This window comes from Branchiostoma belcheri, unplaced genomic scaffold (genome assembly GCF_001625305.1).
Source record: "Branchiostoma belcheri isolate BF01 breed outbred unplaced genomic scaffold, Haploidv18h27 scaffold60, whole genome shotgun sequence".
Classification (NCBI taxonomy): Eukaryota; Metazoa; Chordata; class Leptocardii; order Amphioxiformes; family Branchiostomatidae; genus Branchiostoma; species Branchiostoma belcheri.
In genome coordinates, this window is record NW_017804243.1 from 1967439 (window position 1) to 1994493 (window position 27055).

Sequence of the window (27055 nt, forward strand, 5' to 3'; positions counted from 1 at the left end):
TCAGTCGGAACTCGCACACTTTGGTATATGACAATTGACCGTCTAAACGTAAGTAGAAATATGTCCGTAGCTATCTACGATGCTAGAAGTCTCCGTACCGTATCCTCACTGACTACCCACCCTAGATATACCCTGTCGCCAGCCGCCGCTGGAACGTGTTTTACTTCGCCTTGACCAGGGCTCGCTTCGTTCTCTTATCGGCATCCTCAATGCGATTCTTGTTAATTACCGCCTGAAATATCAACATTTACACAGTGAAGTTTTGAAGCTTTGGACAAACACTAACAGCGGCTATTCTGTATTTTTTTTACTAGGTACAACAACGTCGACACAGACTAGAACACTTGGTCTACACACACACGTAACTATGTAGTCTATATAGCTATACAAATCCTTGTATCATACACAGCAAGAATCATCTCCCTTCAAACAACATTGGCTTTACAATCGATGATACAATTCTTCCCTTCTTCTTCTTCTAAGTTTTTTTTGCATATCTTTTTTATCTCCTTTTCCCCCATTTATCTAGTTTATTATTATTATTATTATTATTAATACATCCTTGCTCCTCGCATCCTCGCCGTAAAATTATTTTCCCCTTTGTCAAATGGTACAAACACTGCGTAGGAAACGGTAAGACTATGCGTTGCAGAGGAGTTCATATTCCCAATTTTGTGTGAAACAAAACTCCCGCGGTTGATTTGGTCCTACGGTTCTGTTGCTTTCACAGTTACAGATCTGGCTTCGCACGGAAGACGGAGGAGCATGGATTATCTTGATTATCAGTTTTTTTTGTTTATTATTGCAGATTAATAACATGACTAGCATGTTATATACGGAAAAGCGTTGTTGATCACACGAGGCCCCATTGGTCATCATGCAAGCGTTTTTATGCGATAGAAATACGTACTCCGGAACACCTAAGAAGTAGCGACCACACAACATGAAGGTACAACATAAACGCCGACACATAGACAGTTGACGAAAAGAGAGGTGTGCACAACATTGCGGGGCCTGTTCTAGTCCTTGGCCAGGAGTTTGGTCGCCCGTTGGTTTGCGCTTTTCACACGCATCTCGTTGTAATCGGACTGGAGGACAAGCGTTCAAGAGAGGGAGATAGAGACACACGTAATTACACGAAATAAACCACTTTTACAACGACATTCTATAACGTTACACAACACAGTCACTGTTTTACATCTAATCTTTAAGCATTCCTTAAAGTGTGCGTAAAGGTTCCATTTCTAGAATGGACACAAGAAAATTGTCACTCAAGCAACTGGATAGATATATGAAATTGCTTGCGCAACAATTTTATTGTGTATCTCATTACCTGGATGTATAACCTTCATCGAAAAAGAAACAGAACCTTTACACATGCTTTAAGGTGTGCTCAAAGATAGACTTTCTCGCAGTGAGTACAAGTGGACGTATACATGTACTAACATATCACATATCATGACAAGACAATGGTTGTGGTGACCATGGCATCTTCGGCAAGCGTCGTGCACACAGCTAGCTACATGTACGTACAACCAGTACAACACCAGCAGGCGGCATGCGAAGCATCACACAACAACAACAACAACAATACATCGACGTGCATATACAACATTGACAGGACGGTAGCCTCGGACACCAGGCATTTGTCGAGCCTAGGCGACAAGCAAGGCCTCCTTCTCGAGGCCTGTGCTAGACTAACGCCTGGCGTGCGAGGTTATAAAATTAGGGGCACGGAGTAACCAAACATGCATTAAAACTCGCATGAACCACCACCGCCTCATGTGCGTTGTGGGGTAAGCGATGTGATGTGGTATAAATGAATGGTTTAGTCGCCCACTCATATTGTGAATGATTTAGGTTCGTCATTATTCGATTTATGTGGCTGCATATTAAACGTTGTCAAAAGGCACTTGGGGAGGAACATGATAGGTTCACCCGGTGAACAGATCAAATTCTGTCCCAAGTACCGATTGGCTGCTGTCTGAATAAATGTCTTGAGCCCGTTGGGGTTTGGTTACACGGTATGCATCTCGTGAGTCTTGACGCGGTATGCCTATCTCTCATTGGTCAAATGACTAATTGCCGTGCTATCATTGGTTGAACTGCTAATTGGATCTCAGGACAGGCCCTCTCGCGGGTCAGATCGTAATTGGCCGTAGGTACTTTAACTTGGGATTACAGGGGATTTTCGTTGTCAGCAAAGGATCGAATCGGAGTGGTGACCTTACGGTCCCTCGCCGAAGGTTTGGCACCTAAGATTGGCACACTGTGACACAAATTGCTCGGGGAATATCGATTTATCAATATCTCCTACACCACTTAATGGGAAATTTCACATACGAGATGTACTCGGCTTTTCCAATTAAAAAGAGGTGGTCATGGTTTTAGGTTGACCTAATTTCGTTTTCAGCTCTAGATCTTTTACAATCTTGATAAACCCAAAGAAACAGCTATATATTACTTCATACAATGTCCATTGTATATCGACGAACCACTGGGTATGTTATCGTATCCTGCCGTATGACATGGACAACGCCACTTACAACACTCAGGGGTAACTACTTTTTTTACTTTTTTATATTTTCAACTGTAAAATATTTTTTTGTGGTTTTCAACTTTATTTTGCATATAGGTCGTTTTAATTGATTGTTTTCGATTTGACTTTATTTTGGTTGATTTGGAAATGTCCGGAAGCCTGACTATCAATAAGTTTTATTTTTTGACTCTGTATGGTTATTCTTTTATTTGATAATTTGGTTTTGTAAGATTTGTGATGTAACTCACTATTAGTCTGTGTTTAACTTTTTAGACCCTCTAGCAAATCAGCACTGTGCTAGGGCCACCCGGATCTCTTTAATTAAGATTAAATAACTAAATAAATATGCTCAAAATCCCATCTTTAAGCATACTTTGAGCGCGAGTTAAGGTTCTATTTTTCCACTGGAATTAAGGACCTTTACGTGTGCCTTAAAGTGTGCTTAAAGATAGAGTTTCATGCAGTGTAAAATTCATTATTTTATGACCAACAAAGGACATGTAAAGGATTCCCTTTTCACTGACAAGTAAATGAAATACCGGATGAAATTTATTACTTTCATTATCATTTCTCAAATGTCGGTAGAATATCCCAGACAAGCTATGAAGGCTTTTTGTCTCCCCCCCCCCGCATATCCTCGTTTATTATGCTGATACTACTCTCTTTTGTTATGTTCATACTAATTCTACTACATGCTCATTTTACTACATGCTCATTTGTTTACTATTTATTTGCAAAATAAAACAAAGAAACAAACGTCGATGAAGTGATGACTGTGGGGGTGGAATGAGGAACGTTATTAGGTTGGTTCTGTCCTTGGTACTGACCTTAGACTTGATCCTGTCGATCTGGCGGTTCTGGCCCTCGATCTCAGTCCCCATGTCCACGGCCATGTGCTTCAGGTTCCCGATCAGGCTGTTGACCTGGCCCAGGTTCTCATTCATCTCGTCTTCCCGTGCGTCGTCCTTGTTGACTCTGGGGAAAATCACAAGTAGAATGTTGACGTACGTATACTAAGCATATTATAGATAAAACTACTTTCGCCTAGACGATTCTGCTTTAGGAAGCGTTTTTATGTATATTAGCACGATAACTCATGAAGCTCTGGCTGGATTGTCCTGACATTTTGTATGTCGTTAGGTTTTGGTCTATCAAAACCTAGTGATTAATCAGACTTGGGACCCCCGGTGGCTTTCCTTGGTACTGAAACAAAACGTCCGTGTTTGATACCCCGTGTTCTTGACATGCTAGGGTGACGATTGTGAATATTTCGGATAGCAATTATGAAGGTATGGTTAGTATGATCAGAGACATAACCAACGCATGTGATTACTTTGGAGATTTGCCTCATTATGTTTTACATACAGATACTGTACAACCATGTTTGAGGCGTCTAATAGGATAGCATTGGCTGGGCGTCTCTGACGCTAGACACTGATAAGATTTCAGTTAGTATCTTCACAGATGTCATGCAAATCTTGAAACTAGTGCAGAGTTCAACACAGATTGATTCTAGATTATGTCCCGATTATGTCCCGAGTTACTGAATCGGCTTTATAAACATGCTGGTTATGTTATGTCCAGTATAAAATGGGTTGCTGAAAAGTCTGTATAAACATGCTGGGTTATGCCCAGTGTAAAAAATGGGTTGCTGAATCGGTAGTTAGAAACCTCATGATGAAGTCTCCGGACAGTTGGACGGTCTGGCTGGGGTCGTCCATGCGCACGGGCTGGCTGTTTACTACCTGCCCGTCCTCGTTAGCCTTCCACGGGTTCTCACTCTCCTGCTCTTTGTCAAAGTCCTTGGTTCTGCAGAAAACAACAAATGCGTTGACTTTTTTTGTACCTTATTGACTGTCTGTCTGTTTGTTTGTTTGCTTGTATGTTTGTTTATTTGCTTGTGTGTCTGTTTGTCTGTTTTCTTATATGTCTGCTTGCTTCTTTCTTGTTTGCTTGAATATCTGTATTTTTGTTTTGTTCATTTTGTTCATTGTGTAGGGAAATGGTGTAACTGTAGACTGACAGGAAGATCGAATTGGGGGGACAAAAATGCTTCACGGAGGCGTGGAATCTTCAATTTCTTGTTGCAATCAGTATCAGATGCAATAAATATATGCACAACGATGATTTAGTAGTATATGTAGCAAAAAATTGACAAATTACATGTCTGCGTGACGACATACTGAGAGTTCTATTGATATAAATTTGACCCAAAATTTTCCATGCCTATATTTTGCCGCAAAAAAAGAACAAACTCACTGGTGTTCTCAAGTACATTATAATGTCCTCGCTGTTATCAAATTACTTTGGTGCACACGTATTAAGGTTAAAGAGATACTAGCCCCCAGAACACGGCCAGTATCATAACGGCCAATGCCCGTCTTGAAAGTAAACCCACATCTTCTTACCTATTCCAAGGAAGCACACAGAGTCCGCAGCACTTTTCCAAGTCTTTCAGAGCGCCTTCAGCAATTTTCATGTCCTTGTTGATCTGGTCCAGTCCTTCTTCGATCTTTTCCAATTGTTCTGTCCAGAGAAAATAATGCAGGTGGCTTTTTATCATAACTCTAACCTGATATTTGTTCATGTATAGGACAAATATGTAAGGGTAAAGAGTACAATCGCCGATTCTACTCGTAGAGATCTCGATCAACAGAAACTCTGATCGGGATCTTTTCCGATTGTTCCGGTAGAGATCCCTATTGGATCATGGAGTCTAGAAATTTGATAAGATATTCGCTTAAAAGACAGTGAGACAGTGATATCGCCCCAAACAGGTATCTCTTACCTCCTTGTTCATCAAGTGCGACCAGGGTCTTGATTCCTTCTTCTTTCCCCTGGAGGAATAAAAATTGTCAGACGTCTGATAACTACTGCAGTAAAGATAGCTCTATGTTCCATTACCAAAGATTCGTCATTTGGACACCAGGGTCAGAAATTTTGACCTGACAGTTTTTGTTTGACTGTTGTGATGCGCAAATGGTCAGGGGTTCTCGTTTTCGTTTTTCGAGTTTAATATCGTCCTGAACAACATACACACATACATACATACATACAAACACACACACACACACACACACACACACACACACACACACACACATACACACACACACACACACACACATGTACATACATACATACATACATACATACATACATACATACATACATACATACATACATACATACATACATACACACATTTTGCATACACAAAACCACTTCCAAAAACATAACGTTAACTTTCCTGGCTGTCAGTGTACATTCATGGTCACGATGTTTTTTGCTTTATTTTTCCATTGTTTGTCTACCCTTTACAATAGGCTCCGTGTTTAGTCATGGACTGGCGTTCATTCTCCTAGCGCGGTGAAATAAATTATGATACAGTATTATCCTACGCACCTAACTATACATCTCCCAATTCTCCGCCTGTATTGCCCTTTTAAGGCATCCACTAAACTCCCGAAGAAATACATAACCACATAACAAAGTAAATAGGAAAACAATGGCGCTCCACGCAGATGTCTAGACCGGTACCTAGCGGAGAGACCTTGTACGGCGCCCTGGCCATGGCCATAGAATCGAGTAATGAGAAGCGAGCAATTCTGACCGGCCTTTGAAGGATGGGCCCCTCAGGAAATAATGCAGCCGGATCGATGGACCGGGCGGAGAGATTCACCATAGCCCAGGCTGGGCCTTTAGATCATAGCTGACTATCAAGGGCTGGAAATACCACCTGTATATGCAGGTTACTATAGGTAAAATTGGAGCTGTGCAGGTATTTCTGATGTGTACCTGCACCTAACCTGCACTGGTCCATGTACTGGGTATATGCAGGTTAGTGCAGGTAAAATTGGAGACTGTGCAGGTATTTCTGATGTGTACCTGCACCTAACCTGCACTGGTCCATGTACTGGGTATATGCAGGTTAGTGCAGGTAAAATTGGAGCTGTGCAGGTATTTCTGATGTGTACCTGCACCTAACCTGCACTGGTCCATGTACTGGGTATATGCAGGTTAGTGCAGGTAAAATTGGAGCTGTGCAGGTATTTCTGATTTCTAACTGCACCTAACCTGCACTGGCCCATGTATTTTGCTTTCATATACACATTGTAGCTGTATGTGGATTCTTATTTGCTCTATTGACTGATATTTCATACATCGTATATGAAGTATAAAAGACATAATGGCAATAGTTTCTGAACAGTTTATAGTATGATCTATGCTTCCTAAATTCTGAGTGGTGCAGGTAAAATGTGTCTGGTGCAGGTAATTTTCAATGTTGCCTGCACCAGTGCTGGTGTTCAGAAAAAAATATTTCGAGCCCTGAATACAGAGACGATACCTCATAACCGATAATCTACCTGCCTTTACAACACACTGATAACGACTCCGTGATATCTATGCCAGGCGCATCAACCAGGGAAGGTCACGGTTAAATATTGATTTGCTAAGGCATGTCTGTATTCTACTCGAATTATGCATATGTAAAATCAATGAATGACTGCCTGTGTGATATCTGTCGTCAAAATACATCACATATCCACACAATGTTGTTTTTGGTACTGATTAAAAGTTAAAAAAATAAGCTGCTTTACTCCACTCATTCTGTGCTGATAGGAGACTGCATATGCAGATTTTGTATTCCTTGAATGTCGATTAGCAACACGTTAATGATTTTTGGTTATGCACACTTGCCAACGTCTTTTTCTCATGGCCGTAATAATTGTATCCCTGTAAGTGTATCCCTAATAATTGTATTATTCTTACACTCGTCCATTTCATCTTTTCACACAATCTCTTGCACTTGAAATTACGTGTTACCCGCCATAAACTTCAAGACAAATCTGCAGAAAAATGTTTCAAAATGTACCATGCTAATTTATGTTACTGCATTATTTCATAAATGATTTATTTCCATTTGAGGCAACCCAGCACTCATAAACACATATTTTCTTTCAACCTGGTCTGGAAAGGCCCCCTTTCCACTACATAGGGATCACTGAGTGACCGTTAAAACCACCGCCAAAATTGAATTTATGTGACCTTTAAGCTTAATTTTATTATTCTATTACAAGGTGCATGGCGCAAACGTATGATTTAAAAGACAACGAGATAGCTCTTTGTCCACGAAATTCGTTGAACGATTTGTCAAATACCAAGACAAATACATTTTAGTCGAATAGCAGTCGCAGCATCTAGTGTAATGAAGGTGTAAACGATGTTCAACAAAACCCTAAAATGGCCCCATAACCTAAACGTGGAAGATGGAGGCTCTGAGTGGGGGTTTTGGGATCATGGCAGCTCGGTGGGCGGGGCCCGCAAGAGGGCGCTTTCAAACCCCATCACAAATGTAACCCTCTCTGAACGCGAGAAAATTGTATATTGCATAATTCATTCCCATAAATATGGCTAACTGTGGTTCAAAAACCGATAGAGACACTGTCAACACATTTTCATGGCTATAGCTTTTAGTCTTGTCTTATTGTATGGATAAAAAAAATGGGATGTTTTCAGACAGAGTTGTCTAGAAGAACAAGTGGCGTTGTTGTGCTGTCTATGAGGTTGAGTTTGACGCTTTTCAGCCAGCCTTCAGGCAGTGGATCAGCGCAAAGACCGAGACAATCCCTCTGGCCGCCCGCCGGTGTATAAATCGATATCGGGATAGAATCACGGAGGCCCACTGAGACATTCGACCTGAAAATTACCGTAATCCTTCAGCAGATTTACTGGTGCACATCCCCATTCATTTTTCATCATAATGCAGACGACCGCAGGGGAAGATTTTGACTCAGTAAAAGGTCGTCTGCGAAATATGCTCAAAATCATCAGGTAAAAAGGCGGGAAAAGCACAGCCGGTTCAAACAGGATTCTCTGATAAAAAAATCTTAAATTTTGCTCAGATTTTGACTCAGTAAAGGTCGTCTGTGAAATGTGTTCAAAATCATCAGGTAATAAATAAGGCGGGAAAAAGATCCGGTTCAAACAGGATTCTCTGATAACAAAATCTTTAATTTTGCTCTCATTGATTTTTCGATTATGGAAATATATCGCTCAGGTAGGGGATAGGTTTAAACGTGAAACGTGTAATCTATCTGGCCAGAATGAATGTAAATCGCCATGATATCGATAATGGGATCAATTTGTCACATTATAGACACGGCGAATTGTTGAGGGTCTTTCATAGTCATGCACTCAGTACTTCTTTTTTCATGCATGCAAATGTTTGTACTGTCTTCAGAGGCAACGGCGGGAAATTTCGTGTAGGGGGTGGGGTAGAGATTTTGGCTGAACAATTTCCCCCTATCGAGCAGCGAAGGTGCTTTGGACGATGGGGGTCAAGGGGCATGCTCCCTTAGAAAGAAATGAAATCTTAGCCCTCAGAAACGCCATTTTCTTTATTTTAGGAGGGGCCAATTTTGTTGGCACACAAAGCTAAGTTTATTCTCTTTATTAGAGTACGATTTCGCCCACGAACTTCTTCCACGAATACTTAGTTATCTTATTTTTAGTAAGGCAAACAAGGTTGCTTTCAATCTAAATAAGAGTTTCAGAATGCTTTATCTTGGACATGGGGAGGGGTGTCCTTTTCTGTTACGTTACAACTGTTTGGAGCTATTCTTGTTTGTATAATAGCGTCTGGAACCGCCAAGTGAAAACCCGGTAATGACCCAGCTAACGGTTCGAACAGACCCACATTTCGGACATAAATTGGCTTCTGGCCCTGAGGCAAATTTAACATTCCTCTTCAAGCAGAGGTTTTGGCTTTGGGTTGTTTTTTTGGCGCGCTTTTTGGGCGTTTTTGTGGATCTTTCTTTGCTGTATTGGTGTTATTTTCAGGTAGTGTATTGGATAATGACATGCCAATTTGATACAGTAACTGTCTTGCCAATTTGAGACTGTCTTGTAGCCACCAAATGATCTGTTGGAGATTCAACATAAATCTTCTCATACTAATAATGTTTATGAATATATGTTTTTGATTCACAATCCGTCCGAGGAATATTTTCTTTTATTCTGACAAAGAAGATTTTGCAGAGATTTGTAAGATGCAACTGGTAATTAAGATTATCGGCCAAAAAAAATTGTAATTAAAAAAAAGGGTCGATTTGGTGTATTAATGTCCACCATCTTTGCTGCTGCATTATTTAGCACGCCAGAGAATCACCGGATCTACAGGCAGCTATGTTTGTATCTATACCACTATTAATGTTGTCTATTACCACGTGAGATTTTTGCACAATCCGGCCAAGCTTAAGTTTATTTTATTTTATTTTATTTTATTTTATTTTATTTTATTTTATTTTATTTTATTTTATTTTATTTTATTTTATTTTATTTTATTTTATTTTATTTTGTTTTGTTTTGTTTTGTTTTGTTTTATTTTATTTTATTTTATTTTATTCTATTCTATTCTATTCTATTTCATTCTATTTCATTCTATTTCATTCTATTTCATTTCATTTCATTTCATTCTATTTCATTCTATTTCATTCTATTTCATTCTATTTCATTCTATTTCATTCTATTTCATTTCATTTCATTTCATTTCATTTCATTTCATTTCATTTCTATTTTATTTTATTTTATTTTATTTTATTTTATTTTATTTTATTTTATTTTATTTTATTTTATTTTATTTTATTTTATTTTATTTTATTTTATTTTATTTTTACGAAGAAGGTTTTCTAAGGAGGTTTAAGTCAGTCTAAAAAAACTCATTGATCTACTATTATAGCCAGAAATGTATTTTTCAAAAAGTGTCAAATCATTATCGACAGAAATGTAATTTTGCAAAACAGTGTCAATTTTGCGTATCAATGTCCACCCTCTTTGCTGCTAGATTAATATTTAGTAGGCATCTATGCTTGTATTTATACCGCTATTAATGTTGTCTATTACCGCCTGATGGCCCTCACGGTTTCTGTATTGATCCCCGGGACAGATAGGCTTGTTTAGTGCCGATTACTTCCGCAAAACCCGCTATCCCAGGCCCATTGTTCCCTCAGTATGATGCACGGGGAAACCTTTATGTCATATTAGGGACATGAATCACTGTCCGCAAAATATCGACCTTCTTTGTGTCTCCTTTTAATAATGATATAACCTTCCCCTTGCTGCCTAGCCCTGTAAACAACGCAAATTTTATCTGCTGACAAAATTTTAAAAAGTAATTCAGCAGGGAGATGGCTAAACAAATGAGTAAAAAAATATTTACGAGTGCTATTATCATTATTAGAAGCTAGTCTTCCCCACTGGCAATGTTACAGCCAACATAATACATTTATGGTGAGGCCAGTTAATGCTGAGGTCAACCCGGGGCTAGGTCGAAGAAATTTGCGGGAACAAAAAGTGTGATATAAAAGATGATAAAATTGAAATAAATAGTCATAAGCACTATATGTGTACATTCTTGATATTGTGTTTTTATCGTCCACGCAAACAGCCCGACAAATAAAACAATACAATGTGAAATAACTTATGTTAACGTCGCCACTGGACCTAATTATTATTATCATTATTAAATAATAAATACAGCACAAGACAAAAACATCAAATAGGTAAGGTCCGATGTACAGGAACAGAATTAAACAATTAAGGTGATGTTATCTGAATACAGTACAAATCAGTGAAGAAATCGCTTAATTTCGGATAAGTAGAACTGTGTGATAGCAAGAATTTGAGTTTGAGGCTCTGCTTTGGGAATGTGAGCTTCGGTTTTCCAGGTATATACCCCCAGTGGGCCTCCACAATCCCACGGTTTTCCCCACCGTTAATTAGCGGGCTGAGTTCCAGCCGCGAGCAGGCTCAGCAGCCCTCCCCTCCCGTTCTTCCCAGCGCCCGGTATCGACCCCATTGATCCGCCGGGTCCTTCTCACAACACGGGCGGCTTCAGGCGCACAATACGTGCACGGACTGGAACCGCAACGGCACCGAGTTGGTAGATTTGATTACGAGTGTGTAATGTGTGTGCTTAAACCTGTTCTGATGGACTCACAATGCAGTGCTCCTATGTGTCCATTAATATGCGGTAATTGTATTGTTGTAGCCTCGTCCAGGCTTCAGAAGCGGTTAAAAAGAGCAGAAATCGGCCACATATTGACAGATTACATTAGCCTCTACCAGGTTTCAGAAAAAGGGTGAACGATCGGTTTTAGACTATGCGCGAGTAGATGTTAAAGTGAAGATAACAGATAGCCTAACGTTGACAACTTAAAAGACACCGAAGAAAGAAAACGCCCTTTGTAATTACGCCTTAATTTGATTAATGAAGGGCAAAATAGGAATTGCAAGAATACGGGGCTTGCATAATTGTGCCTTCCTACCACGTGGGAAATATGGGAGGTGGTCGGTGTTGGCATGATGAACGTAGTTCCAGAACCATCCTAAAGCCTCCTCATCCTGGTATTACAGAGCCTCAAGGAAGTATCCAGAAGCTTAATGGACCTAATCTGACTGGAGGTAGATTATAAGAGTACAGGTGACACTTGGGCCGACCTTTAGTCATACCCAAAGTCTTACAGTACGGACTTTGCCGCTATCTACTCTCCTCAGCTGCCTGACAGTGAATATACGGGGGTGGGGGGAGTTAGTGTGCTCTTCCTGAATGACGCAGTACTCTGGATTTTCTGCATTTTTCAGGGTAGGTAAAATTTTACCTTGCGTCATTTCTGTTATTTAGTGACGCACGTTTCGAAATTGAATTTTTATTGGCGTCACACACATTTGAAAACTGCTGAAGATTTAATATAGAACACACACAGACACTCACACACACACAAGCATACACACACACACACACACATACACACAAGCATACACACACACACACACACACACACACACACACACACAGACACACACACACACACACGCACGCACACACATACACACAAGCACACACACACACATATACACACAAGCACACACACACACACACACATACACACACATACACAATTATATATATATATATAAAGAGAGAGGCACACAAACACAGACACATTCACGCACACGTGCACGCGCTCACACAAAGAATAACAAACAAACACACACACACACACACACACACACAAACACACACACACATAAACACACACAAACAAACAAACAAACAAACAAACAAACAAACACACAATACAGCTCGAACAGAACAGTCCAAGAGGACATCACCAAAGTTTAAGTCCTCTACTTTACGATCCGACCATCACCATCAGATAGCAGACCGTACGTTAACGTTGTAGCCAATGACTAATCGGTACCTTAAGACACCGGTGTCAGAGGACAGCCCTTTTAATGGATGTAATCAATGACTTTGACTCTTAAGGCTTCAGGCCAGATCGCACAACGCCTTTTCCATCGCTCCTTAATGGATTTCCGAAGTAAATGCCCTGCCCCCTGCCCTCAGTGACTGGTTGTTTTATGGAAACGTGGAGCGCTACAACATAGAAGACCATCCCCCAACCTTACAAATGAAGAATCTGCCAAGATAAAGGCCGACGCTTATAATTATCAGTCCCACAACTGTTAGTAAATTTTATGGATGACATCCTCCGCAGTCTCCAAAACTAATGCGAAAGGGCGAAAAAAAACAAGGCGGGTAAAAACCCAAGATTTTCAAATTTTCACAAGAATGGAGGTAACAAAACATGATGACACAACCCACAGTTATTCAACTGTTTTACCTGTCCTAGTAGATGTATGTGTGTTCATCTTGAATAACTGGAACAAAATGTAGAAAATGGCTTGTCGTACCATTGTGGGTACACAACTACTACTGGGTATTTATGTGCAATGGAACACCTTAAAATATCAACACACCATCAAACACGAGCAATTATGCCTCAAGTTTGCTGGATCTCTGACGGTCTCAGAACCGACAGAGGTTTACAAGTATTTGCCCATTTTGTCATGTTGACCACCGTCAAATGTCAATAAAATTTCCATTTTTTTTTCAAAATCAGGCGAAAATTAATGCGCCCTGATGTCACCCATAAAATTACTTGCTGTGGCCTTAAAAGTTCGGCTATGAGTTGACCCTGGTGTCACGATCTCCCTGCTACAAATTGGATTCGCTCGAGGCTTTACTGTCGGCCTTGCCCGAGAGTCAGAGAAACGCCATACCTCTTCCATCAGTGACAGCATCCGACGGGTGCTCTCCAGGGACTGAGGAGGGAAAATGGGAAAAACACAACGATTAGCGATTCTCATGTCAGCTCACAACTAAATATATCTCCTAAGTGCAAACACGATATGAGCATGTAATCGGCACTTGTGCGTAATTGGTATATCTAGTGTTAGCCTCTAACAGGCTTCAGAAGAGTTTAAATTGGTCAGATAGACAGATAACATGCCAGGGGAGATGGTCCGCCGTACAAATGTACTTCTCCAGCGAACCAACTCCCTTCAACATATGATCAATTTGGCCATCATAAGATTTCATGATGAAGGAAACGTACAGTATAATCGTACATAAAACTATACATAAAATGTTAAAATGTTATGATAATGGGAAACATGGTTAGGAGTGGGTCGGGAACAAAGTCGACTGTATTTGGCTGGTATTCGAAGAAGTCGGCTACTCTTCGTCAGAGCCAAATGTTTTTTTTAGAATTATAAAACCATTCAGGTGTTGACGGGAGTCGGCTATGGTTGTCTGGTGGTCGGGTGCAGGTTAGCAGTGGTCGGGGTGTGCTCCTGGGTCACATTTGACTCAAATTTAACTCAAATTAAAATCGATTCGTTTAGATCGAATCGATAACTCTGATCAGACTGCTCCCGAACTTCAGCCAACCTTGTTTAGTTGGTGGTCGGGTGCAGCTTATGCAGTGTTCGTGGGTCACATTTGACTCAAATTTAACTCAAATTCGATTCGATTCGTGTGGTATCGAATCGACAAATCTGATCAGACTGCTCCCGATCGCGAACTTCAGCCACCCTTGTTTTTAGCTGGTGGTCTGGGGAAGGGTGTGAGACTATAGATTGATGTACGTGTTTTGACTGGAAGGTTCTGTGTTAGACAGAGATTGGAATGGAGTACCAATCTCCTGCAGTGATCGATAGCTCACCCTCCAGATTTCTTTTGAACCATATAATCAGACGGGCTAACCAATACGGCCAGATTCTCAACTCAAGATGGGGCTTTCTTCGACAGCGTAATTCGTTTCTAACGGAAATCTGTATTCCGCAAACACACACACACGGGCAGTGCGCTCTAGCGTGTCTTTGTCTGGCGACAACAAAGTTGTCAGACTGGCTTAAAGGCATCCAATCCAATTTCAAGGTTGAAAACAACAACACGAAATATTCCGGATGAGAAAATCTGCCTGTTATTGAAATTTTTGTCATTTCTGTCACATTTTTGCCAACACTTTCATCTTTGAAGCCTTTGAAAAAGCTGGAACACAAGCTACGCGAGGAGGCCCTTTATTTCATTTTTGGTACGTATTTGGTATACACCAATAAATAGTTAGAACCAGCAATACAAAACAAGCAGCCGATTTCCATCTACGACAACGCATTTTTGTCTCACAGATATCAGTATGCTATGGGAAAGGGTTCATTCAACTTGCTATATTTAAAACTTGACCATACTTGACAATAATTAAAAACTGACTGAAAATCCAGCTGCCCTAAAGTCGCTTTTGGTGCCTTTTACGTATTATGAAAGTTAACTGGTGAAAAAGTAATCTTCATTTAAGCCTCTCTCTTTCTCTTTGACTGACTGTATAAATAATTGACCCACCGTATATATAGCACAGGTTTTTGTTGGAACTCTAGTTTAATATCTGACCAAAAATTGATTTTGAATAACCAGTTTTTCCGACCCTGAAATCGCTCTGGGTGCCTCTAAAAATACAAGTATCGACCCGATGTTGTTTGGGAGCGATGTTGACATTGATTGATCACGTTAACACAGGGGAAATCTGCATACGGAGTTGACATTGATCAGTGTGTTGTTTTACAACCAGGCTGTCGCCCCATTTGTGTGGGTTTGATGTAGCGCGGTCGGGTGAGCAACTTGGTCACGTTCAAAAAGGTCTGTAGACCGGGAACGAATTGTGAATATGTTTGAATGGTTCTAGCTTAGAGAAAACGGTGAATTGAATCTGATATATTTATGCACAAGCGTTCCCAAGTCAACAAACAATTAGCCACTTGAAATACATGTACAGAATGAAAAATTGAATCTAAAACTATTCCATATTTCAAAGTTTTGGAAAAGTTTTCTTTACCAAATTAATTTTAATCCCAGGGGCAAAATGAAGTTTTGTAGTGAAAACAAAGTAAATGTTTTGTAGTGAAAACGTTAGTATTTGATTGACTGCATTTGTTGTCCTTGTACGTACAATAGACTTTCAACCATGTCATCAGAAATAATTATCTGGCCGTAAAGACAATGGCATCCTATATTGCGATGTTAGTGATACTCTACTCTACGTTAAATATGCCTGGCATGCTCTTCTCAAAATGAGTTTTTAAACGTCTGCAGTGACATACAGTCAAGTCTGATGTATGAAGTTGATTTTTAGTACGACGACCTGCGAATCAAGCAATCAGACAGCAGCAGGGGAGCTGAATTAGCAATCGGCTGTCACACAATCACGGAAAACCTGCGATGTGTCAAAGCGTTCGTTTTGTCGTGGGAACTTTAATAACATAGTGTGCGGTGACAATAGGTTATTTACTTTGTCATCACTGATACAAACAATTACGTAATAAATTACGTGATGTGCATGGATATAAGACTGGAAAATCGTAGTGGTACGTAGGTATTGGCTCAATAATTTTATGGTTAAGTATATTTCTACTTGACTTTGTGGTTACCTAGCTTAAAATTACACTCATAGATCTGAATTTACAAGGAGATAGAGACAAAGTATTCACGTGGAAGTATATAAAAATAGTTTTAAGTTCATGGTCGGGGGGTTAGTTGCAACATGTAAAAATGAATAGAAAGAGTGTTCAGATAGTACAAGTGAACAATGGTGACAAGAGGAACAAATGACTATTCAAGGAGCTGCTACGAAATACGTTCTAAGTTTTGTTTTGTTTGACTATTTTGGGGAAGTTTTATGGAAGCAGTGGAAGACAAAGTGCCCCACTTTTCTTCTGGAATGAGTGGGTGTGGAAACTTTTAGAAATGGTGGTGAATTCTGGTGGCTTCCTGAAATATCTACTATAAATACATGTATACGTTTGTAGCAACGTTGCGCGTAGGCTGGAAAAGCTAATCACAAGACTTTTTGTAATCAGTGGCTCTACCTCCAACATCGTAAAATATCACGGCTGTTGCCACCTCCCCATTACCGAGACCGCAAGGCTAACAACAAACGCAAGGCAATTAGTGGAAGTTCACCGCTAAAATGCCTGAAGTTCAAGGCAGGACCCACTGTGATTGAATCAGCGCCCTGAAACTCTATTAATTTGGTCTTCTCTTTTTGACAGAGGCTTTTCCATGTCGTCGACAGACTGCCGAATTAATTGCGCGCATTTTCACATCGCGGTGAGGGGAGGGTCGCCGTTACTTCGGTCGCCTCCAGCCGGTAAAACGTGAACGGAATCGCCGATGATGCTGGGGAGAACGTACCTGAATTTGGCACGAGGATGGATGGTGATTTTTAGGCAGCGCCATGGGGCGGGGATTTTGCGCTGTGTGTTTTATAGATGAGGTGAGGGGCCCTCTGTACACTGCTCATCAACGCACAGACACGTCTCTTGATAGAATTTGCAATTGCGGGCGTCGCTGGGTCACTGACAAATGAATTTAGAACCAGCAGAGAAGACTATTCTCTAAGGCAACTTAGTTCTCTCCATGGGGTTCATCGTCTATTGCTCTGCACTGCATGAAAATCCATATTCAAGAATACATTAAAGAACACGTAAAGGTCCGTTTCTTCAGTACACTGAAACAGCGGGACATTTAACCATTATTTAAGCTATGCTTGAACATCGAATTTTGGGCAATCCTTTTTTGCTGGAAACCAGGGAGCATGAGACCTGAAGATTTCAGTAAAGACTGAGACAGAGATTCTTCTTTGTGTTGTATTTTAAAAAAAGCTTATAAGTCATAAAGATTTATAAAGGATTTATATATATGCATGTATGCGCAGAATATTGCCGATAGGATACTCTGGTTGGAATGCATCTAAATTGAGGCTGGCAGGGTGTCGGCTTGAGACAAGGTCGTGGCATGTAAGATTTCTTCCCACGGCTTCTGGAATCTAATAGATCCCTGGGGCCTCAGGTAACGCCCCCGCAAGCTGGTGCTGTCTTATATCCAGAATCCAAGTGTATTCAGATCTGATCCAAATATTGATTGGAAAAACGCTCAATTACAAAAAAAATGCAATTCATGAAGGAGACCTTGAGTTCTACTGTTTATAATGCAACTCCGTAAGTTTTATTCTTTGTCAGAGGTAAATGACTACTTGAACTTTTGTCAGTGTTGTTTGTTGTAGATCACTCGTTAAAGGCATTTTTCCTGTAGTCTCGTATCGTTGCAGAACCACCAGAACTTCAGAACCAAGGTCAGAGGAAAGTGATGTTGGTGGTAGCTTACGGTAGAAGCGGACACTCGTTAAAGGCATTTTCCTGTAGTCTCGCATCGTTGCAGAACCACCAGAACTTCAGCACTAAGGTCAAAGGAAATGTGGTTTACCAGTTATATATGCGATACAAAGAAACTGCTCTTTTGTAATTATGGATCACAGACAAACAGGCAGCTTTAGTCAGATAGATGAGAGATCATATCAGTTGATGAGTTTGCTCGTATTTTCCGCACGTTTTTTCCCTATTCGGTATTGGCGTCTTGCAGAATAATCGATTAGATCTAGGTCAAAACGTTTCATCATAATGTGTAACTCCGGGAACTGCAACCCCCCGCTGTTTGGAGTACATTTGCGTGTCCCACTTTCACACGGCTTACAACAAAGTGTTTGTCGCGACGGTCTAGTTAAACACTATAAGGAGATTATCCACGAAAGCAAATGGGATTCTTGCCTAGAATAGAATTCCAGCCTTTTCTTCACAGAAATCACCTGCACATCGTTTCCATTTTGCTTTTCGTGGATTTACAGCCTTTTGGTACTCCGTAAGTAGTATTAGTATTGTACGTTAGCAGGTATAGCTCATGATCTTTTTTTGCTGTATTGGTATGTAGTTTGGCATGTGTTGTCTGCTACTATGCGTGAAATTTTGATTTTTTTAAAACCGTAGCAGTTTTTATAGGTCATACAATATTATTTAAGAAACACCCCTATCTTGATGGACGTCTTCTTTTTTAATCAATTTCCTGAAACAAATGATATACATGCAAATGTATTTTAACGCTGTACGTTATTATTTCCTTTTGTGTGCATGATGTACGCTTCCTTCAAATTCAATTTGTACCCGATACGAAGCACACACGAGCACCTCATCTGGTTGTGTTAACTTACTTCCGCCCGACGAAATTATTGTCCAGAGATTTTTATCACCTCATTGGATCAATCATGTGTACAGCTGTACGTCATGTGTAGCCTCCACCAGGCTTTCCTACGGGGTACGGATCGTAGAATTGGAAATAATTGGCCAGGAGAGTCAGTCTGCGGGAGGGTTAACTGCAATTGAACTCTACGGAGGCCAAACTTCCCTGGACAATTATTTTCCGAAATTTGGTTAAATTTTACAGGTTTTAAACTTTTAAATTTGAGTTGTTGCAGTCTTGTGGAGACTACGTACATACGCCATGTGGATCCCAATCAGTAAATAATGGCAAAGGTTTTCAAAATTATCACAAAAAAATACTACGTCTAGTATTTACTAGATCTACTCGCTACCTACTTCGATGTAATCTAACCCAACACCTAGCTAGAGACCATGTCTAGCGTAATAACAGACGTAAAACAATCAAAACATCAAAAACAACATGATTACAACATAACTAGGGAAACACTGCGTACACTTTCTGAGATGAAAATTAGCCATCTCTCTCGGGATGTGTTTTAACATATTTCGATTTGATTTGGAGGGTCCTGTGGGGTATCACGAGCAAGTCCTCCTGGATAACAGATCAGCGTTTTGTTGTGGAAAGTTGAACGGGAGGAAACTCAAGAAAACCCCAATGTGAACCACCTTCCAACGGCTTTACTCGCTATTGAGTGCCCCATTTCTGGTCCCACCCCCCTCTCTATCAGTATCACACCGGCAGAACAACCAATCTATATTCAAGGTCCTGATATTCCGGTCACGGAGAGGATCCATTTTTATCCCGTCTATCATGGGTGACATATACCGTTGTTCTTTAAAGACATCCAATGCAATTTTTTAGGGCGGCAAAAAAAATCTGGATGAGGAAATATGTCTGACATTTACTGCCATTTCTTAGTATATTTCTGTCAGCATTTCATACTTGAGCGTTTGAAATAGTCCCAACAAGTTACGTGAGGAGTCCCTTTATTTTGGGTACCACCAATAAATAGCTAGAAACCCGCCTACGGAACAAAACAAGCAACAATTTTCCGTCAGCAACATCACATTTAGCCTCACAAATATCAGAATGCCGTGGGATAGAATTAATTAAACGTGTAACATCTTTACAAAAATACCATAAAATTGACTTTAAAAATCCTGTTTTTACTGTCTTAAAATCGCTTTTTGTGACTTTAATACACGATTCCTTATAAATTATATCCAGGGTTGATGACATCGTACCCACATCTGCCATAAGATTAGTAAATAGTACGGGAGAACGGCATGCATATACACTTCTCGGATCTTGAACCATGCCTTAAAGCGTCCGTCCAAAAAAAGAGCCTTAAGTTTTATTCATTTTTTAAGGTGTGCTTAAGACATAATTACATGCAGTGATATTTGTCTGAAAGCCCCACTCCTAACGTGACGTTTAATTTCAACCGTGCACGTTACACGGAGACGTCTGTAATTTGGCACCGCTGGCGATGATGTTATAACGTAATACCTCCCCGTTCCTCGCAACGCGTGAATACTGATCTGACACACTTCCGAATAGCGTTATAAATTAATGATGAGGGTCACAGGAGCGCTGCATTTCCCTGAGCTGTTTTGTAGAGCGGGGAAGGGGCCGTCTGAAGGGGGTTGCAGGATGGGGATAACATTGTATCCAGTTGCTCTTTGCCGGGATAGGTTAGGGTTTGGATCAGGCACGGTTCTGGATAGTCTCCACGTTTTCAAGAACGTAGATTTGCATCAGGTACGGTTCTGGATAAGGGTGGACTATCCAGAACCAAGAGAGGTTGCAGAATGGGGTGCATATTGTATCCAGAACCGTGCTTATCTAGTTCTATGCCGGGATAGGTTAGGGTTAGGATCAGGCAAAATTCTGGATAGTCTCCGCGTATGCCGTACATAGTTTTGCATCAAGTACGGTTCTGGATAAGATGGCCTATCCAGAACCGTGCCTGAGCTTGATTCTGGATAAAGCACGATTCTGGATACAACAGGGGGCACGCTTATGACACTCTAGGGCGGGCAATTTTTTTTCATTAATTAGTAAAAGACAAATGAAAATGGGGCGACTTCTAATTATTTCCCTTGCGGGAGCCAATTTAAATCTGTCGACTGCAAAATTACATTCAATCGCATTTTGCTTGCGACACACCAGAAAACAAAGGCTGTTATAAAAAGTCTTTGTTCGGGATTCTGTATCTGACGGAAAATATATCACTGTACTACTGCGGTGTAATTAAGCACGGGTGCTAATGTAATGGCGACCTTTGGACAGTAAGCAACCATCGACGCACATCCATCACAACCAACAAATGGGGAAAGGTCATCCGATGCCTCTGTGCCCGGGGACGGCACGGCGTCATTCTGTGTCTCTTATTGATTGGGAGGGAATTCGATTATTCTGGAACTTCAATGGCATCCAATGAGGTGCGAATGTGTGTGTGTGTGTGTGTGTGGACGTGATGCATGGGCGTTGTCAAGTGTAGGAGAGGGAGAGAGAATTGCAGCTGCGTCATCGTTGATAAAGGGAGGTGCAGGATCGGAGGTGGAGCCCGGGTGCCGTCCGATCGGACCACCGATAGACGGCCTGGGTGCCATCCGATTTGGACCGCGGCTCCTTGCATTTGCTCGCCCGAACAAAAAATATAAAGCGGAAAGTATCCAGGCGATTTTTTTCGGCAAGGAGCCCCGTGTTACAAGTCGGATAGCACCCAGCAGGCTATCGGTGGTGTGACTGTTTCGGCCACACCAAGTAAATTTTATGGATGACGTCCGCGCGCGCATTGATTTTGGCCTGTTCCTTGAAAAAAAAACAAGAAATTCCGCTTCCTGTAACTATGACCAAAGAGTCACGACAGTGCCGCAAATCGTCAGATTGACGTGAAACCCGTAACGGGACACAGGACAGGATGACAACTGCTGTTCCACCTGATTTATTGCTGTTTTGATGATGAATAAAAGACTTCTTGCTTGTTACACTGTGTCACCTCATTCAATATGTGTCCTAACATTTGTCATCTCTTAGTATTTTCTAATCTAGGCATCTTGTTTTTTAGGGCCCTTCTTGTTTTTTTTTCGCCCTTTCGCATTAGATTTAGGGTCTCCAAAGGACGTCATCCATAAAATTTACTTGGTGTGGCCTTACAAAGATGGCCTCTTCGATGAGTGTAGCGTTTTTAGTTTTGTAGAACGATTTGACACGTCAGTAGAAGAGCAAAAACTTCGCATATATGCCAGAGGAGTATGTCGTAGACCTCAGCTGCTATATGTGGCTGTTAGTACGCTTATGATCGGACTGAATCAGATCGTAGATAGAAGGATTGATAAATTGGTTGATTCATCGGTGTGACAAATAAGGAAATCACATGTACATTGTCCGTTATGGATGGATGAGTTTTGTTTTGAAGAGATCTACATGTAGACCCCAGTGGTTTGTCACGACGGTCCGAAAAAGTCCTTAGTTAGATCCCATTGCATGTGATTGTTCTTGGAGATTATCTTGAAAGAAATATAAGGATTAGGAATAAACACTACCGGGTAACTTTCATACAAGACAGAGATTCTACACCTTGTAAAGTTCAGAAAGACTGCGAATTTTATGTTACGTTATGTCAATGATACAATCCGCCGATATATGCTTGTCTTTTTTTCCAACTACTCACTGCATGAAATTCTATCTTTAAGCACAGCACCTTTTCTTTTCTTCATTCGTGTCGAAAATGGAATCTTTATTGACGCTTTTAAGGTATGCTTAAAGATAATGTTTTGAGCAGTGTCTGTTGTCGAGCTAGTCTCGTGAAGAACATTATGACTCACATTGTCTGTGTAATGTCAGCGCAATTATAGCCGTCACTTGTGACTAACGATATTGTAAGAAAAGGAAACGGTGTCGGCAGTATCTCCGGTCATACTGCAGGTCTTCCGGCGATTAACCTAGTTCACGTCCCGGATTTTTTTTTACTCTCTCCGGGGAGTAACTATAGCCTGGAATATGTTTCGTAGCTGCTTTTTTTCACAAATTGATATAAGACAAAAACAAGAACAATGTGGCGTTACACTCATGTAACACACTTATTTTACAACGCCACATACAACATTACAAACCATGTTGGAGATTTGTATAGTATAGTTGTAATTGACTAGTAACTACTAGTAATACGTACGACAAACATATATATATATAATGAGCAAGAAATGGATTGTTGTGACGTCTATATCTATTTGACGGACAGATACATAAGTCAAATAGAGCTAGACGCGTTTAGAGCCTTCGACGTATGGTTTTAAACGATCTTAAAATTGTCATCATAATTGACGGAGATTCTCATGTTTTGTAGCTGTTTCAATCACCTTTTGGCATGGCAGATAATTGAATACCTCTTATAAGCTTACTGGAAGACCAGTCACAAGTATATCACCTTAGCAGTTAAACGAACTAGGCTGTGTTGTATAGATAAAACTCGGTACTTTTCAGTAGAACGAGAATAGTTATTAGCGTCAATTGGAGATAGTTTTCTCTTGTGTTTTGTAGCGATGATGAAAACTGCGTCCGTATATACTGGGTTTCATCATATTGCGTTGTTACACATTTTTCGCAAGTGTAACAGTGTGGGGGGGGGGTATAGGTGCTACCAACTGACTCGGCCGAGTTGTTAGAGCGTCGTATTTTGAAGCTGGTGCTCGGGAGGTCGTGGGTTCGAACTCCGGCCCGGGACCAGTTTTTTTTGTACCTGTTTCGCTCCTCCTGTTTCTTACACAGGTACTACTTTCGTTTACTGTGTAGTATTTTCCAACAGTGTGTTAGGCCCATATGTCTCATATGTTCAGATTATACACCTACAAATGTGTTTACAGGCAAGAAAAAGTTAAAATTGTACATAGTAGTTTAACCGGCAGGTAGTAGTACACATCAGTATGTATAGTGTGGTATATCTCAATGAGATATCTCCTTGCTTTACACATACATGACCTGTACTTAGCTTGTAAGAGCATATATGTACAATAAATGTCTTTCACTCGTTCATCAACACTGAGGTATTCTGTACTGAGAATTACTTAGCTATTATGAGCACCATTCATGTAAAAGAAAGAAAAAAGTAACGTAAAAGCTGGTGTTTGATGGGGCCCTAATCCCTCCATGTCGTGTGTTTATTGTGTAACGAGATTCACACACACGCGAGCTGCATGTATTACCAACACTTTGAATACCGCCATTATCTTTTACATTAAGCCTCCGACCACGCTCCAGGCGCCCACAATTGCAGACGATGACAGCTGCTACCATCTGATTAAAGTAAATCAAAGCCAGATACGACAGGGTATGAATAATAGATAAGTCATAAATACTGTAACAAGCTCGCTTAGAGATATATGTATAGTAGTCTCCACCAGACTAAACAACGCGGCTTCGAAAATAGTCAAATTTAGCCAAATATCAAAAGGGAAGAATAATTTGTTAGGGGAGTTTTTCCATCGTATGCGTAAAGTTCGTGTGAAAATTATAAGTATGCAACGCAATTTTAGGGTCGTAAAACGAAAAATATTTTGGATGAGGACTTTGTATGATATTGACATTTACTGCCATTTCGTAGCACATTTTCGTCATCATTTCATACTTGAAGCATTTGAAACAGCCCCACTGAAACAAGCTAAATGTCATTGAGCAGTCTCTTTATTTTTTGGGTACCACCCAGAAATTGCCTCACTGATATCAGCATGCAATGGCATTGATCCAACTTACTACATTAAAAATATCGACCAGGAAATTGACTGTGAAAATACAGTTTTGCCACCCAGAAATTGCATTGGATACCTTCAAAATTCAACCTTCCAGCGGACTGACTCTCCTGGCAAATTATCTTAGAATTCTACGATCTGTACCCCCGTAGGAAGGCCTGGTAGAGGCTAACGTACTAGAGAGATGTATATAAGGGAGTGTATGTGTACCTCGTCTGTGACTTCGTCGCATCGCTTCTGGATGGCGGCGGTCTCGTCCGCTTCGGACATGGGCCCGTTGGCGGCGGCTGGGTCTGCTGGGTCCGACATGGTGCCTACTGTAGACGGTCAGAACGTACCGGAGTGGGGGCTTGTAACGGTAGACCTTACGGTGTGTGTACGTATATATCCTTTTCACCGGGCGGTAGGCTGGATGATATAATCCCGCTCACACAGTCCTGTTACGTCCGTCGGGAAATACAGCGACTACTGCGCATGGGAATAGAGACAAAGGTTCCGTCAAATTGGCTCAACAAATAAAAAGCTGGTCTACTTTTCCCAGTAAAATACTCCATCGGAAATTCGTGCTCAAAACATGTCAAAATCTAAAACATTATTTTTCTGCAAAAGAATAGAGCTTTGGAACAATCTCGTTAAATTAAAGATTGCCCAGAAAATTGAAATCACGCAACATAGGGGGGCCGTAATCATACTACAAATGCAATTCGAAAACATTAAATTTGCTCCGCGTCAAATCAATAAGAGAAATCCAGAAGATGCCCACGGGCACAGATTGAAAATCAGGCCAATGTGCCGTCAGTCATGCCGGCCAGGCGGCCAGTAGAGGTAATGAATCAGGGGTTCGATAATGCTTTGTTGACCACACCTCAAATCGCCGGCCCGCTCTGGTATGTATGCGGCGCTGGCAAGGGCATTGCGCACAGGGGAAAGGTGTCCAATATATACCGTTGCCATCTTCTATCTTTTCATCACCACAAACTAATGTTCTCACAAATCAAATGATCAAAAACTTATCTATATTGTTTACTCTTTAGAAATAACCTTAGGATAATGCATTTGAATAATATGAGAGCAAAGTGTGAGCTTGTGCGATGGAATGTGTCGAAGTAAAACACATCCCCCACACACTGCGTCACATTTTCAGTAAGGCTAGAGGATATAACCAACGGCCTAGCCGTGAGTAGGATGTTCCTTCCTTGTTGGCAAAGATTGAACGATTTTTTAAGAAATCGACACACAACAATCAATCGATGCGAGAGGAAATTGACAAGTTGATGCGACAGTATACACGCCGGGCAACATGACGTTCCACCTGCCTCCCTTTTCGCGGTTCCCATGCAGCTCTTCACTGATTTCATAACGAGAAGACAGAAATTCGCACCATCGACAAAAAAGTACATCGAAAATGAAGCAAATGAAAGAAATCCTGAACGATTGCGCGAAAAAATATTGCTTACCTGCGGAGTGGTGTGAAGATGGTGGAATATTTGCCGCATCAGCCCTTCGTACGGGGCAGTTCTGCTGCAGGTACTGCAATTCAAGATGGCGCCCCCGGTGACGTCACCAGGCCACATGGGACGGATTGAATGACGGCAGTAGAGGTGGTGTTATTGCGGGTACAGTACAGCCGGGGGCCCGCCGGGGAGCGCGCACAGCCAGATTAACTTGTACTTGACTGTCTGGTGTTTGTAAACAATCATTGGTGATGATTTTTTAGCAACTACACATGTATTTAAACGAGCTCTTTCGAGCAGGTTGTCTTGCCACTAGGAGCTTTGAGAGGAGTTCCACTTCCGACCGTTTGATTGGACGGAAACTACTTGTTATCAACCCAGGTGATAAGTGTTGATAATTATTGGCGGCGATGGCACACGGTTCTTGCGGGAAGCCATTTTGCAGCCCTTTTTCATGTCGGTGAAATAATGTCACGGGGTCTATCGGGTTAGGGGATGATTTGGAGGAATAACAGTCGGTAGATATTATATATTATTAGATGTAACAGAATTTGGAACGCCTTTCCTGGCCATTGAGGATCGCAAATGTAAGAATTAATCTGCGTTAACAAAATAAAGGCGTCTAATACCTATTTTTTTCACTAACTGCTGTCTACTAATTGTCACATTAATGAAGAAATGGTTAGTCTTCCACGATTCTCTGACGATATACGTATGTTTTGATCGAGTCGTCAGATTCAAACGCATTTTTACTACCATATTGTGTAATGAAATATTGAGTACCTCGTCAACTTTCCAGCTGAATGGGCATATTGGTGCAAGGCTAGAAATATCATCTGCATTTTGCCGGTTAGTG

General features: G+C 40.9%; 1 protein-coding gene across 2 annotated transcripts; it reads right to left on the bottom strand.

Moving 5' to 3' along the window:
• LOC109482809 (synaptosomal-associated protein 25-like) lies at window positions 1–26324 on the bottom strand. Of its 2 annotated transcripts, XM_019785651.1 has the most exons (8): window positions 26203–26324; window positions 24956–25213; window positions 13667–13708; window positions 5328–5376; window positions 4948–5065; window positions 4211–4348; window positions 3367–3514; window positions 1–232 (listed from the first exon to the last, which is right to left on the bottom strand). In XM_019785651.1, exons 2-8 carry the CDS (start codon window positions 25052–25054, stop codon window positions 161–163), a joined length of 666 nt encoding a protein of 221 aa, XP_019641210.1. In that variant the 5' UTR covers window positions 25055–25213; window positions 26203–26324; the 3' UTR covers window positions 1–160. The 2 variants fall into 2 exon arrangements, with proteins under 2 accessions (XP_019641210.1, XP_019641211.1); XM_019785652.1 differs by lacking the exon at window positions 26203–26324 and having other exon boundaries at window positions 1–1088.
• Between the last annotated feature and the right edge of the window lie 731 nt (window positions 26325–27055).